At 54.8% G+C, this 16,519-nt stretch overlaps 1 protein-coding gene across 2 annotated transcripts in view; it reads right to left on the bottom strand.

Annotated features, from left to right (window-relative positions):
• The window catches only part of CASKIN1 (CASK interacting protein 1), a 166,358-nt gene extending 157,698 nt beyond the window's left edge, over positions 1 to 8,660 (bottom strand). Inside the window, exon 1 of one of the 2 annotated variants that reach the window (XM_043524006.1) lies at positions 7,969 to 8,660. In XM_043524006.1, coding sequence (XP_043379941.1) covers positions 7,969 to 8,062 — 94 coding nt within the window. In that variant the 5' untranslated portion in view covers positions 8,063 to 8,660. The remainder of the gene's footprint in view (positions 1 to 7,968) is intronic. The other variant, XM_037911428.2, reaches the window with a different exon arrangement.
• Positions 8,661 to 16,519: the final 7,859 nt, after the last annotated feature.

Here is a 16,519-nt window from a genome sequence, read left to right as displayed (position 1 = left end):
GTCTGGTGGGAAGCCACATGTCTCGGGTTGGGTAAGTACCAGCTGCACATAGGATCAGCCATCCACTAATTGGCTGTTTGCAGAAGTGGCCTGCGGACCTGATTAAATGCGTAGTCAGGGGCGTGGATATCTACCAGGTGACCGGCCTGGTCTCTTCAAAAATACAGGACACTCCCTGACTGAGAAACTGGAGGGCTGAGTTTTTAGCAGAGGAGGATTTGGGCACATTTAAAAAAATACAGGAAGAGAAAGAATCAGTGAGGGGGCAGAGCCTCACTCCAACACACAGCTGGGCATTGCTATGGAAACGCCAGCTGTGCGTGCTTGCCCGCAGGAGGGGATTTGAAGAGATGAACGCTGGGGGTGGCCACCTGGCTGAGGGCTGCTAGGGTCCTTTAAGAGCACCTCATCGGCCGAACAGAGCACTGCTCTCCGATCAGCTCTCAGGACTGTCTCTGTGAGCACCGAGGGCATGTCTGCCCTGTGCTGCACGGGTGTGACTGCAACACGGGTACACACACCCAAGCTAGCTCTGATCTAGCCAGCTCACTAAAACTGGCAGGGAAGCCACAGCAGAATAGGTGGTGGCTCAGGGCACCTGAATTCAAGCCCGCCCAGGACCCTGGGTATGTGCTCGGGCCACTACCTGATGCGATCACCCATTCTGCCGCAGCTTCATTGCTCTAGGTACCTGAGCCAGCTTGAGCAAAGCTAGCGGCTCTGTCTGCACGTGCTGCAATCCCCCCTCCTGTCTGCTGGGTAGACAAGCAGAGACTGGTACCCCACCTGCAATACAAGGGGTGGGCTGGGCTAGAGACCCCTGGATGACTTGGGTCCTGGCTAGCAGCACTCCCCCTCTCTCCCTGTGGTGCATCACAGCAGGCAAAATGCAGTCCATGGACCAAATCCTGAGCAAGCCAGGGACAGGGAGGTCACAGTGGAGGGACCCGGGTTCTGGAATCTGCCTCAGTTTGGAAGGGAGCTGCAGTACAAGGCCTATCCCCGCTTCAGGACTGGCCTGGAGGTGCTGCTGCTAGGAGGTTTGAGGACGTACGGGTGCCCCCAGCTAAGAGGAAGCGGCTTTTATGAACTGGCACAAGGATGGTCTTTCATGCCGGGGCTACCTGGTCAGGTACGTGCACTGAGCCCCTCTCACAGCGTGGGAACGTTCTGGAGCAAACTAGGGGCTCGTCCTCTGCAGAGTTTCACTTTAAACGGAAGGAGCGTCTCCATGAACAGACCAGGCAAAGCCCAGCTGGTACTGTAGCAGGCTCCCTTCCCCATACATTGCCCCCTGCCAGCAGAGAGACTCCCATTGACCTTGGATCGGGCCCAAGGCGGCTTTACTCTCCCCTGGAAGGACTCCGGCTAATGGTGTGAACTGCTTCTTGCTCCCCAGAACCCACCAGTCATCAGTGCCAACTGCATGAGTGGTTCCTGTCAAGTGAACACCTGCCGCACCTGGACTGAGACCCAGTAACTCATTTCACATAGGGCCAAACAGCCATCAGAGTGGGAGTCAGTCACTTTCTGCCTCTCTCGCCCTGGTCCAGATTGGAGCCAGTGTCGCAGGAGGTGGAAAGCTACATATCCCCTGCCATTCCTAGTCCCGAGACCTGTCGAGACGCCCTGCCAGAAGAAACCCATTTCCAGCTGGAGGACTGCAAGGATAGGTCAGATTCCCAAGAGAGGGTCTCTCCTGCTGTCTCACGCGTGGCCCAGCAGAAGCGTTTAGGTTCCAGATGAGAAACCACTGTTGCAGCGGGAATGGTGCAGGTAAAAGAATCAAGCCACACAAAGCACACTAAAAAAAGCCCCCAGGCACAAGCAGCATTACTATATTGCTATTCCATTGCCTATTTCCCTCCCCTATCCACCCGCAGCTACCAGCTCCAAAAGGCAAATGCATGCGCTTTCCTCTCCCTGCAAGGGGAGCATCCCTCACGTCCCCTCCCGACTACGGGTTCTGCTGGGGAAATGCAGTCTTGCAGGATGTAAGTGCCATATTTATCAGCGATCTGGGTCCCACAGGGAAGGGGAGGGCTGGAGGTAAATTTGTATATTTATAAGCCTTCATGAATTATTCTGTTTGGTGGATGAAATGCCTTTAACCAGAGCAGTTAGGAAATACTGTCTCCATCTTACAAGATACAAACTCATCCGGCGAGCGCCCACGCAGACGGATAATTCTGCACTCTGCTTCCCGTGGCAAGCATGACTGCTCGCGGGCGGTGCCCTCCCTCCCCCAGGATGTAGTTTAAAGTCACATACAAGTCAGAGTGGCTATTGAACGGGCGACAACAAAGTTAGCAGCAGCAGCAGCCAGGGGTGGCCAGAGCAAGAGGACACAGGCAGAGGAATTCTTTAGCACACAAGTGCGGCCTGCGGAGACTACATAACCCACAATGCACCGCTGCATCCTGATGCAGCAGCTACACTTTGCTCCACTCTATGAAAACTAGGCACAACCAGCAACCCGCTCTCGGGAGAGGAGCGGGCAGGAAGAAAAGGGAGTTCCCACCTATTGGGATTTGTTTGTATGACAAATCTTGTTTGGCATGACCGGCAGCAAAGCTTTCTCCCGACTCCAGCGTGCCCATGCCACGTGATGAATTCCCCCTTGGGACGTCCCATCAGCTCTTACCCCAACCAGCTCTCTGCCAGATGCCATCGCTTGCAGAAGCGTAAGGCCTTACTCGCCTGGTCGCTTGCCTATCAGCTCAGAGCTCTCCACAGGGCCGAGTGGGCGGACTGCCGAAATGCCAACATGGGGCCTACATTTGAAGCACCAACGATAATAATAATAATGCCCATCTCAGTTGCCCCTGATACAGCCTGGACTGCTCCCGTTAGTGATATCACGCTTAAGCTGCTCGGGCAAGCTTTAAAGAGATTGCTAGCAGCTTTAAGACAATTAAAGGGGCAGAGTCAGCCAGCATGGTCTGACAGTAAGAATATTACACAGAGGGGGCTCTGCTCCCAGGCACTGACTGTAAGGGCTGGGAGTTAAACAGATTTCTTACAAAACCCACAGGGCTTTACACAAGCAGAAAACGCAAAGGTTCTTTTGGTGTCACAGCCAGGGTATGTTTAGTTTGAAAAGAGGAGATTAAGGGGGGGTAGGATAGCGGTCTTCAGATACTTGAAAGGCTGCCATAAAAAGGATGGAGAAAAGTTGTTCTCTCTTGCCACGGCGGCCAGGACAAGAGCCAAAGGGTTCAAACTACAGCACAGCCGAGTTAGATTAAATCTCAGGAAAAACTCCCTAACTGTAAGAACAGTCGGCCAATAGAACAGACACCTCGGGAGGTCGTGGAAGCTCCTTCACTGGAGGTTTTCCAAAGGAGGCTGGACAGCATCTGTCCTGGATGGTTTAGACACAACAAATCCTGCATCTTGGCAGGGGGTTAGACTACATAACCCTGGTGGTCCGTTCTAGCCCTATGATTTTATGATAGCACAGTGATGGGCGCAATAGAAGAACCTGAGTACAATGGGGAGAGACTGTCTTTGTTGTTCTGTGTTTGTAAAGCACCTAGGACAATGGGGTTGTGGTCTGTGTACCTTAGTGCTACCACAATAGCACCTTGTAACCTGGCATGAGGCTCCTGGCTTAGCTGCTCTCTGCACTCATTCTCCCTTGTGTTTAACAGAAGGCCAGGGCTTCCTGATGCCTCAAGAAGGAGCAATGCTTCATTACCCTGGTATCTTCCACCTGCGTGGGCAGGGGCTGCCCCAGACCTGAGGCAGGAGTTAGCTCCCTGTTGCCAGGTGCATGGCAGAGCCAACTCACCCTGTCTCAATGCTGCGAACGAGATATGAAACAGGAACAATCATACATGTCCCAGCACTGGCTCATTCCTCACACCCGGCTTTCACGAGGAAAGCCCCGAAAGCCTCTGACCATTATCAGGGGCTTTAGGATCTGTCCCTCTATGCCTGTTGCTTGTGCAAAGCACACGAAATCTCAGCATCTGAAATGGGAATCAATTTCCTGCACTCCGGCTCTGGTGAATACTAGCTGCATGTTAGTGGCTTACAGTAAATCTGCAATCTGCATATGTGTTCCCCCGAAAAGCGTCTCGAGCCTCGATTTCCAGCGTGGCTCGCTCTGCCGAGCCAGCCTGCTCCACAAGCAATCTGCAGTGCTAGAAATCAGGAGATCCCATAATGGGAAAGCTATTCCTGCTCCAGCACATCTGCGGGTGGCCGCTCGCCACAATCAACTACACGGGCAGCAGCACAGAGAGAAGGGCAAAGACTTTAGGAGATAACAACGTATGCCGGGGGCTCTGTGCAGTCTACACAATCTGCCTCCCCGTGCACTGAAACAGAGTTTGTGCAGGTCGAAGAGTGAACCAAATTAAACACTGACACAGGAACAGATCCTAGAGTGGTGGGAGCTGTAGAGTATTTGACATGAGACAATGCTGTAACATCTCACATTTGTTACAGTCTCCCTCTATTGAGACCCCCCCCATTCCCCATCAAACAGTGCTGTGAAGCCAAACCTTCCCCCCCAGCGCAGGAGGGTACCATCTGCAACCAAACAAGAACAAACATCCGTCTCTGCTACGGGCTCGATCAAAACTATTTTGCTCTTACCATTACTCCGCAAATCAGAGCATCCCTTCAGGCTGAGATTTGGGCAGAGCAATTTCAAGATCCTGTGAGTTTATACAGTATAGTAAACAAGCACAGGCACATGTCTTGGCAGCTCTTACTTCAAGAGACCCTTTCAGGCGAGAAACCATATTGAAAAACACATGACTGCCTCTTCCACCTCTCTCGCCACCTCTCAGATGATCACAAAAAAACTGTTTTAAAAAAATCAAATGTACTTTTCATTCTGTCTCATTTACTTACTTTCTGCAGTTCTCCCAGGCGGGGCAACGAAGCCAGGCTGGTTAGTTTCATTCTTGTTTCCAATCAATTCTGCAAAGCCTGGATTGCACACACTACATCAGGAGGGTCGATTCATGAACAACATGCTATCTATTGGAATTTCAAACGATCCCAAAACATTCCTGCTGGCCTTGGATTTTGTAACAACCCTTCTAAATTTCGCAAAAAGAAAAGGAGTACTTGTGGCACCTTAGAGAATAAATTGGTTAGTCTCTAAGCTGCCACAAGTCCTCCTTTTCTTTTTGCGAATACAGACTAACACGGCTGCTACTCTGAAACCTGTCAATAAGGTTTGAGTACTTCATAACTACACCTATATGGAGAGTCACGGTAGCTAGTTTAGTTCAAGGGAAGAAATAGCTGCACTGTACATGGTGTTGAATACAGTAGACAATGCTGAGACAGAATGAGCTGCAGAGGTTCATAGCGCTCATCATCTGGCCTCTATGTAACATGCACCAGGACCAAATTCTCCTCGACACTCCAGGCTCCATAAAGTCATTTATTCCGTCACCGAATCTAATCAAAAGCCGTTGGACCTGTGGGCTGACACCTCAGCGCTAGTTCAGAGCGTGTCAAGTGTTCATCAAACTTACGACCATGTGAGGTTCAATGGCTTAGTCTGCCCGCCAAGCAAATCGTGCATCCCCTGGCCAGCCCGGCAGAACCGCACCCTGCCACGTGACTCCACCTCCAACATTGATAGGCACCAGGACATGTCCCACTCAGTGGAAACTGGGGACAAGACCCTGTTTAGAGAGTCCTGGATTCCAAGGCCAAATGGGAACACTGTGATCCTCCAGTCTGACCCCCCTGTATAGCATAGGCCAGAGAATGTCCCCACAATAATTCCTAGGGCAGATCTTTTAGAAAATCATCCACTCTTGATTTAAAAACTGTCAGTGATGGAGAATCCACAAAATTTACACGTTATTTCCGATCTGAATCTGTCTAGCTTCGACTTCCAGCCATTGGACTGTGTTATACTTTCCTCTGCTAGACTGAAGAGCCTAGTATTAAATATTTGTTCCCAATGTAGGTACTTACAGACTGTGATCAAGTCACCCCTTGACCTTCTCTTTTTTTAAATTAAATGCATTGAGCTCTTTGCGGGGGGGTATCATTTCAGGCTTCTAAAAGACCCATACATAGTTAGCTGCTGAGAGCGAAGTTCCAAGCTGAACCTGCTGGGATTTGAACCTGCCGGGTCAGGGAGTTAAAGCCGAATGCAAACCTGATGCTCGCCCCATTCCACTAGAGAGGACTTGTTCCTCATAAAATAAGGACATGCTCATTCAGCGTGCACCATGGGCCTGGTTTTCACCTGCACGGAGCTCGCACTGAAAACCATGGGAGCGACAGAGAATCTGCACCTCTGAAAACCTGGCCCCAGGTGTCCAACTCGGAAAGGCACCCAACATTCCTGCCCCTCCACCCACCTGCAGCTCCATCTTGGGAAACAATCAAAAGAGGGTTTTCTTTGGTCACCAGTCAAATGGGGGGGTGGGGAGGCTCAGCTTAACTCCCTGGGGGTGTTTGTTGGCACCACAGAGCTATGGCATAAATAACTGCTGCTCGCGAGGGGCCGGAGTGGATTAGACAGGGCAAACCGCAGGTCAGGACTGAGGTGCGCTGGCAGAGCTGCAGGGGGCAGGGCTGGAGCAGCAAGGCAGGGCTGGCAAAGCTGTAGCTAGGGATGGGGATGTCAGGATTAAGAAGACATCAGTGGGGTTGCAGCTCAGGACCGAGGGGCATTGCCGGAGCTCTGCGCCACAGACTAGAGCAGGTTGTTGTGGTCAGGACTGGTGCAGGGCGACGGCCACACAGCACCCGCCTGGTTCCAGCCAGGGCTGCATCCCTCACTTTCACGAACACTAACCCAAATTCAGAGATTCCCCAAACACTGGGCCCTGCTCGGCCTGGAGCCTAGTGCAATCAGCCCCCTCCCAAAGAGCTGTTCCTTTGCCGAAAGGCTCAAGGTTCATTTTTTCCCCTTTTCACTTCAAACTCTCCCCGCCCTCAATTAATTCCACTCCAACACTAAACCACTGCTGTTACATTATTGATACCATCGCAGCCTGAAATGTTAGAGCCGCCCCATTGCTCTGCTGGACTGGGCTGGGCTACGGCTTGAACCAGGGGGCCCGAGGGGCTGCTTGCTTGGGGGGTTAAAGCGTGGAAGAAACACCCTCGTCTCCTGCTGCATCTCGCTCCCACCCGCTGGATGCGAGCCTGGCGTGCCAAAGGGTGTGTGTACACGAGGCAGAGGATAGATGGGGAGGGGGGTGACTGGGCGAGTAGCACTGAATTATTTTCCACGGTGCGTATCCTGTGCACTTGGCTACAGTTCTAAGCACCGCTCCCAGGCACTTAGGAATGCCCGAGTCCATGTTTGGGCAAAACCCAGCTGCAGTGCCACTCGGGGCTGGGTTTCTCAGATGAGAGGGCCGTGCAGGGCAGTAGTCCCCAAGCCCAGCTGCCCCAGAAGCCAATTGCAATCAAATAAAGGATCCTATCATCCTGGGTGTGCAAGGCAGGCAAGTGGCTCGGGAAAAGGCCGGGGGGAATGCAACCCCACAGCCACGGTACTGCACTGGCAACAGAGTGACCCCAGGGAACATGCAGCAGCCCAGTGAGAGGGCGGCTCTGGGATTTAGTCACTGTTGCAAGGAGCACCATCACCACCACCCCCATCCCAGCCAGAGGGAGAGCGGAGCGCCTGCTTTCCCCTCCCTGCACCCCGCTCCAGCCTGACAGCTCCGGCTTGCAAGCTCAGCTGGGCATCCAGGCAGGAAGGAGCAGGGCACAGATACCCGCCGGCTCCCCCTCCCCCTGCACATCGGTTCATTGAGGAGAAAATCCCAACGAGCCTCTATAGACTCCAGGGGCCACCCGAGCCCGGGGGGCTGCTCCCCAGACCAGGCAGATCGGGGAGGGGGGTTCTCCCCGCCCCCTGAGTTCCCCTGGGGGGTGCACAGCCCCCCCCATCCGGCCGAGCCTGCCCCGCAATCCTCCTCCCTCCCGTCCCACCCCGCCCCGGGGGTGCCCCGCGGGGCCACTCACTGGCTTTGCCGGGCTTGGGCCGCTGCAGCAGCTTCTGCACCGTGCCCACGTCCTCCGCCTTCACCGCCTGCATCAGCTCCTGGTCCTTGCCCATGGCGAGCGGCCGGGCGCGGCGGGCAGCGGGCCGCCCTCAGAGGCCGAGCATCCTCCGGCCGGGGCGCGGGGCCCCGAGCCTGCTCCGGGAGCGGCGGCGGCGGCTCACACGCCCTGGAGCCGCAGAGCCCGGGCGCGGCGAGGGGGGAGCCGGGGGGCGCACGGCGGGGGCCGGCGCCCGCGATGCATCCGCTGCAGGAGCCCCCGGGGCCGCAGCCCGGGCAGGAGGGGCGGGGGGGGGGCGCGGCTGCTCCCCGCTAGCGGCGCCGCCGCCTTTGCAGGGCTGCTGCCCCCCTGCGCCGCGCCGGCTCCTCCATGGCTGGGGCTCGCCGCCGCAAGCGCGCCGCTCACTGGCTCTCCGGTGCCTCCGGAAGGCGGCTCCTCCCTGCCAAGCCGGGCAGCCGCGGCGGCCGCCTGGGAAGCCCCGGTGCAGGGGCCGCTCGGCTCCCCCCTCCCCGGCGCGCCGGGCAGGGGGCGGGGAGGCCGGGGCCAGACCCCCGGGCAGGGCAGAGCTCTCCCGGCCCAGAGCCGGGGCGCGCTCCGCCGGCGAGTCCCCGGGCAGCCCCTGGGGCGCACGGACCGATCCCTGGCAGGGCACCTGAATCCCCGCGGCTGGCTAAGGGCTGGTGACAGGGGCGGGTCTGTCGGTAGCTGAGTGGGGAGGGGTTATTGAATGGGGCGCCTGGGAGTGGGGTGAGCCTAGGAAACGGGACGTGGATTCAGGGACTGGCTGTTCCTTACAGGTTCCTGCAGCCCCGCTCCTTGGCTGGGCCCCCGGAGTGTGCCCCAGCACGGCTGCTACAGCTCTGCAAGGAGCCGGGCCTGGCTGCCGGCCGGGGGGTGCCCTCCGGCTGCCGGGCAGGGTCCCCAGGGTAGGGGCGGAGCCTCCTCACCTAGGGTGTTTCAAGCTGAGCCTGGGGAAGACCCCACAGAACAATCTGGGCTCCTCCTGGCTCTGCGGGCCATGGAAGCACAGGTGCAGGGGGCCTCCCCCAGGGCTAGACTCAGAGACTTTAAGGCCAGAAAGGACCATCCTGATCATCTAGTCTGACCTCCTGCACATCGCAGGGCACAGAACCTCACCCACTCCTGTAAGAGACCCCGACCTCTGGCTGAGTTACTGAAGTCCTCAAATCTTCATTTAAAGACTTTGCTACAGAGAATCCACCGTTTACTCTAGTTCAAACCAGCAAGTGACCCATGCCCCACGCTGCAGAGGAAAGTGAAAAACCCCCAGGGTCTCTGCCAATCTCACCTGGGGGGAAATTCCTTCTCCATCCCAAATAGGGCAATCCTGAGCATGTGGGTGAGACCCACCAGTCAGACACCTGGGAAAGAATTCTGTGGCGTAACTCAAAGCCCTCCCCATCTAGTGTCCTGTCTCCGGCCCTTGGAGATATTTGCTAATAGCAATCGCAGATGGGCCACATGCCATTGCAGACAGTCCCATCACACCGTCCCCTCCATAAATTTATCAAGCTTAGTCTTGAAGCCAGTTAGGCTTTTGCCCCCACTGCTCCCCTTGGAAGACTGTTCCAGAACTTCACTCCTCTGATGGTCAGAAACCTTCGCCTAATTTCAAGCCTAAACTTGTTGATGGCCAGTTTCTAGCCATTTGTGCTTGTGCCAACACTGGCCTGTGACTTAAACAACTCTTCTTTTTCTCTGATGTTTATTGGGGGCTTCATTTGTCCACATGACCAAATCAGCACGGGATCCGATGCAATTGGGTCTGAATTAGCAGCAAAGATGGGGGTGGCGTGGGGGTGAGGGCACTACAGGTACTGGAAAGGCTCTGCTCCCCATTAACAAGGTACTTCTCTGGTAGCCCTTCCTCCTCATGATCTGTACTGGGTGTTGTGTTTTTATTGAGGATTGAGGGGCATGAACAGATCTCTGTGTGTGGGGAGCACAGGGATGGAATGCAACAGGCAGACCAGGGGGTTGCAGGTCAGGATGGAGGGGCATGGGCCGAGCTGGGGGGCACAGGCATGGAATGTGACAGGCAGGCAAGGGGCTGCAGGTCAGGATGGAGGGGGGTCAGCAGAGCACTGTGCTGGGTGGGGGTGAGGGGGCAGGGCTATGGACCAGGCCTGAGGCGCACTAGCAGAGTGGTGTGTGGAGAGCCCACTACTGGCCTAGTGGGGCTACTGTGGGCCACCACTGATGTGTACGGGCAGAGCTGCAGGAGGCATTTGCACTGGGGGGTTAGCTCCTGGCTCCCTTTCCCTAACCTCACACTTGCTCAGACATTTCCCTTTCAAAGCCAAGGCTCTGAAGTGCCCTGTGCGATCTCCTCTTCCCCTTTCCTTCCTTTGGCCTTGGCAGGCACAACACATCAGGGTTTGGCCACTAATAATGTGGAAGAAGGGAGCAGGTTTCAGTTTCTTTAAATAAAGTCCTGATTACTTTCTAACTTTCCACTTTCGGAGCCAGATGGCCAGGGACATTAGTCCATCTGCCTTTATTTTATTTTTTTTAAATGGGTGAGACATTAAAAGTGTGGAGATGAGAAAACGCTGCCAGGAATGTCTTAGTCTATAATGGGCTAACAAGATGCTGAGAAACCTATTGTTCAACATGATTGACTAACGTACCCGGCCTTAATGCTCCAGTGAAGCCGAGTAAACATGGTGGTGACGTAAACGCCCCACGTGCATAAAACTGGGTGGAAACAAAAAGAAGTTCAACCAGACTTCTTTTCCGGGCCACCTGCCTTGCAGGAGCCTTGGTTGGTGGGGACCCTTTTGGAGTGTTTGCCCCTGGGGCTGGTGAGCTCAGGGGCTAATTGCCAGAGAATGTCTCCACCAATCAAGGCTCCTGAAAGGCAGATGGCCCAGAAAAAAAGTTTGGTTGAATGTTGTTTGTCACAGATTCTGTGTTTAATGCAGGAGGTTAATGGCTGCAGTGCAGTGGACTCGGGCTACAGCAGGTATTTGGCTGAGTTCAGACCCAGTGCCTATAACCTCAGCTAGAGCACGCAGAGGGGGCAGTGAAGGTGTGAGTCTCAGTTTAAAACAATGACAACCTCTGTAAGTGGGTCAAGGAAGCTTGACACTACCCGGGCGTGCTGCAGCCTCCTTCCCTGGCCACTGCCCTTCTCCACACCAGCCCCCTACCCAGGCTGTGTGCCTTTGGGCAGTACCCCAAGTACTCTCTCCACAGCACAGTCTTCCAGGAAAGCTTCCCCCGTTCTCTGCGGACCCTTCTACCCTCAGTGCACCGTGTCTCTCGCCAGGATCTGAGCATGTCTTTCTAGGCCTCCTCCCCGCCCCCACCCCCACTCGGCAACCCAGGGATTCCAGGATGAAAACAATTTCTAATCTGCCCTTTAATCCAGCAGCGTATCGTTATGCCATTGGCTGTGGGATCTCTGGTTGCTGAGGATCTCCTTCATCTAGCTCTGCAGAGCCAGGAGCTGCCTTCCTGTTCCAAGACAGCGTGTGCACAGTGAGGTCCATGTGGAATTCATCGGCAGTGATCGGTTTCAGGGGGTCCTACGTGCTGGCTGCCATCACCTTGTCATAGGGAATCCCTGGCATCTTGTAGGTTATAACAAATCCTTCCTTCACCCTGAGCATCTCCTCTCAGGCCCCTTGTGTCTACAAGAGTTTAGCTCCATCCCTGCTAGGGGCCTAGATTCAGCAGTGATGGGTACAGGAGAGACACCCATAACATGCACAGAGAGTCTGTCCTGATGTCCTCTCTCTCCATTTTGCAGTGGGACTGGATAGGTCTCCCCACTCCGGATGGTACCGCTGTGACCAACTGACTATGCGCATCAGCAGGGTTGGCACTGGCAATGCATATGCCCAGGCAGCAAGCCTTCCTCCTGGGGGCGCTAGAGGGCAGCGAATCGAGAAACCAGAGCAACACAATTCTCCATCAGCCAAACAGCGAGACCTTGAGCCTGGGGTGCACCTCAGTCTTGGGAGTAGCAGCTCTGTCACTGTCCCTTCACCGCCCTTCCTCTGCGGGTGTGACTGGGCCTTCGGTCCCCAACCCTGCCCTGCACATCTGGGCAAAATTAATTCCCGTGTGGCGAGAAAGTAAGCGGATCTGTGGCCCCACCCTGTTCAAGGAACGCCCAGCAGCACTTCCAAAGCTTCAGTCTCATGCCCTCGGCAATGCTCTGTCCACTCGCTCTGAACGTGACCGTTTGCATGGAGTGACTCTGCTGGGCTCGCAGAGATCCAGCAGATCTCGTATCTTAGATGGGCCCCTTGGCTCAGCCCACTTCTCTAGCCAGTCCTCGAGCTCTCCCTTATCTGAGCCTAAGCTCTCTGGGACTCGGCTGCCTCCATTCCTGTGTTGGCCTATCAGACTGTGCCCCAGGCCTCTCTCACTCTACCCATAATCACTCCACTGTCTGGCCTTTCGTAAGGGCCGTAACTCTGCATGCAGCAATGTTAACAAGGCCGGACCCTGCCCTCCCGCTCTGCCCCAGCCCAGGGGGAGGACAGGATTTACCGGGGGCTCTACGCATGCAAGGAGGGTGAACTGAAGTCTGTGCAACGCTGATGGCACCAGCTCGGCCGCCGTGGGACTGAACCAGGGACCACCACTGAAAACACACCTCTCTACAGCTTGAGCAGCAGGCCCAGGTGTTCCAGCTTGAGCCGGGACAGACATCCCCCGCTGTGGGTCGGGCACGGGGCACGCACTGACCAATGGGCTACATAAGCACCATTTCACCTGCCAGGCACCTGGTGCCGTCACTGCACAGTCCTCACAGAGCAGATGCCTCCACCTTGAGCATCTCTAAACCGAGCTCTCCTCCATCACCAGCACTGTTCCCAGGAGCTTCCAGCCTCCCCCCAAACCCGGGTGTCTCTGAGGAGTGTCATTCCCAGCCCAAGTCTGTGATCTTCCTGCATCTAAGCCCATTCATTGACTAGCCCTTCGGCAGCAAAGTCTCATCAGTACCCTGCCCATGCCTTACCAGGGCCTCTCCTTTGATCAACTTTGCAGTTGGCTTCTCCTAGACATATAAAAGACTCCCCCATGCCCCAACCCTGTGCTGGCCCAGGAACCATGGGATTCTTTAACAGCTTCACCTCGTTCCAGCTCTCCGAGAAGGCAGCATTCGTGTGATGAGTCTTGAGGTGCGTTGTCACAACAGGACTGCCATCAGAGATTCACGGGGCCCTGGTGTCACCCGTTGAGACCATGCTGAAGGGAACTGCCAGCATCAGCATCACACCTCGCCACGGCATAACAGAGCCCCCACCACTCAGCAGGGTCCATACCTCACCTGTCGTTCCTGCTATGCGGCATTAGCCCTGCAGACAGATCACAGCTTCAGCATGGAAGGGAAGTAAAGGAGGGGATGGAGCCTGATGATGGGGAGAGCTTGGTGTGGAACAAGGAAGGCAGCCTAGCACCTCTCTGGTCATGGACTCGTCTGATTCTAGGAATTCCCATACACACTCCAGCTAGCCTTGCTGCGAGCCCGCATCTCCTGCCCAGCAAGAGCCGAGTGGGGAAAGCGGAGCTAGCCCCATGCTGACACGACTGAGCTGCTGGTACATTTGTGAGGAAAAGCACCGAGCATGTCGCTCCAGTTTGTGAAGTCCCGGCTCCCATCACTCACTATTCACGAGTACATGGGCGAGCACCAGCTCTTTGGGAAAACGCTTGTGAAGCCGCAGTTTGCACAAGTTTTCAGATAAGTGACAATTGGTACCAGGAAGTGCCTTGTGCGTGAGCAACTGATCGTTAGCCTCCTAATGTCCCTGCCAGCCAATCGGGTGGAGACCAACCACCTCACTTGATGACTCAGTGAATAGCCCCCCTGTCGAGACACGGTTCACCCACAAGCTGATGGCTAAGGCTGGGGCAGGAAGCCGGGGCAGCTGCCGGCCCTCTCTCACCGTCTGGGGGCTTTGCAAACAGCTGTAGCCCGAGGCACAAATCGGCCAAACGGAGCCTCCCGCCGGCAGAGCTGGTCTCAGGCGGGAACCACCTCTCCCAGGCCAGTCTGGTAGGAGCTGCACCATGCTGGATTCAGCTGTGTCACCAGCCTTGGCCACCGTGGTAGGAGCACCAGTGAGCCGATGCCTGGGAGCCCCCTTCCTTGGCTGAGCTGGTCGGACTCTCAGTGAGGCGCCATCATTCCAGGCTCAGCCGGTAGTTGCTACAATTACTTGGGCTGACATGGGAGTCGCCTTCCTTAATGGGATGGGAGCTAAACCTGGCTCAGCTGGGTCTGGGAGTTGCCCAGTGCAGGGCCTGGCCGTCGCCCCGCTCCCCAGGCATTGCCTGAAATACAGCAGAGAAACAGCCTGGCAGCAGCTATTCAGCAAGAGCAAACACTCCAGCAGCCCGGCTAATGCTAGATAAACAACTGAGCAGTAATTACGGAGAGGAGCCAGCCCTGTCTCTGTGCAGCAAAAATCCCAGCTGGGCACAGAGCACCACCGGTTGTGCCTTCTGCGGCTGGGGCAGAGGGAGGGAACGAGGAGGATGGAAGGAAGGGGCAGGCCAGAGGGGAATTCTCTTCCACATGCTCTTTCCCAGGATGAATCAGTCTGTGGACACAGAGGGATTCTGCTTGGTAACTTGCCTGGGTCTGGTGCCAGCCTGGCCTCTGAACTGACAATCCCACGATTGTCAGGGTCTCAGACTGGGGGCTGGCTGCCCACGGAGGCTAGATCCTGAATGCAGGGTTAAATTAAATGCACAGACTACACTCCATTGGGTTGGAAAGACCCTGGCTGGACCTCTTCTCCCCCCTGCTCCCATGGGTGGAGTGATTTCGTGGTCCCAAACCAACCCCACCCCTGGGCTTTCTCTGCTAACAGCCACCCCACACCACCTTGTGCCAGCACTGAGCTGTCCCCTCAGAGTGTTTTTCCGACTATTTAACCAGGATTGGGCTTGCAGCCGTTTCACCCACTCCTTTCTCTTGTGCCCTCGCTGCTTAGTAAGAGTGAGCAGCCCCTGTTCTCTTTAGGCCATTGCTCGCCAAGCTGAAGGCAGTGGGGTTGTGCCAGGGTAACTTGGCTCAGTAACTGGTCTCCCACAAGCATCCGTTCTCCCCCCTGAACTGAGCCAGTTATTGTTTTAGAGCGTGTTCCAAACCTTTCTGCATGTTTGTGGCTCCCCTCCCAGCTCCCTCCTGTTTCTGTAAGTCTAAACAAAAACAAAACTGACTGTACTGAGGCATAGCCCAGGCCAAGCCGAGAGGGAGTTTGGAGTGAGCGAGACAGCGGGGAGATAATTTACGTCGTGCCCATAATTTGTGGGGCACTGAATGGAAGAAATGGCATTTCTGCTCCCAGATCCTCCGGGCTCTGCCTGTCTGACACAGCACCAATGGAAAGCAAACGTTTCCTCAAGAACCCATTGGATGAGGGACCACTGCTCTGGACGTGGTCATATCAGACTTGCCCCATACGTTTTGTACACGCAAGCTTTGATAAACCCTGACATCAACAGAAAGGTCTTAACAATTAACAGGGAGTGACTGGCCCAGTGGGCGGAGCACTAGACTGGGATTCAGGAGCCCTGGGTTCTATTGCCAGCTCTGCCAGTGACCTTGGGCAAGCCCTATGCCCTCTCTGCACCTGTTTCCCCTCCCCTCGTTTGTGTGCTTTATCTATTTAGACTGTAACCAGTTTGAGAGCAGGACTGTCTCTTATTAGGGCCCACATCCTCCAGGTATTTGGGATCCTAATGGCCATTGATTTCAGGTGCTCAATGGATGGTAGGAGCCTAAATCCCTTGGAGGTTCTGGGCCGGTGTGTCTGTACATCACCTAGCACAAGAGGGCCCTGATCTTGGCTATGCTAATGGTAATCATAATTTTAACAAAGAAAACATGAACATTGTAAACAAAAGCCATCGCTCTGGAGTGGGTGAAAGCTAAACACTGAGCTCTGAGAAGCTGAATGCGAAAGCCACTAAGCAAAACTGAAAGGGCCTATAAATAACAGCAAAACTGACTTACAATGTTTCCCTCTGCAGAAGCTGAGAGAGATGTACAATTAACAGAATAAATAATGGCAAGACAGGGGAACCTGCATTTTACATATTCGTTCACTTCTAATAACCCAAGGTGCCAGAAGCTGGGAATGAGTGACGGGGGATGGATCATTTGATGATTACCTGTTCTGTTCATCCCCTCTGGGGCACCTGGCACTGGCCACTGTTGGAATAGAGGATACTGGGCTAGATGGACCTTTGGTCTGACCCAGTATGGCCATTTTTATGTTCTTAGGGTGTTTTTAGTAACATAGATAACAAAATGGGCTTGGTCCCAATACAAGAGTTGTTAGCTGACAATGTGCCTTAAAATACAAATCAGAAATTCATTATAATATTTATTCCATCTCAAAGCTAGATAAATACCAGTGAAGGACGCTGCCCTTATGGAAAGGAAGCAGAGCACATACTGGGTGGGAAGCGTGCCCAGTACATGGATTATAGATTAAAAGTAGACGAAGGAGAAACTAAA

The sequence above is a fragment of the Chelonia mydas genome, chromosome 10 (genome assembly GCF_015237465.2).
Source record: "Chelonia mydas isolate rCheMyd1 chromosome 10, rCheMyd1.pri.v2, whole genome shotgun sequence".
Lineage (NCBI taxonomy): Eukaryota > Metazoa > Chordata > Testudines > Cheloniidae > Chelonia > Chelonia mydas.
The sequence above is the reverse complement of the archived record's forward strand: the minus strand, read 5'-3'. Positions and strand labels throughout refer to the sequence as shown.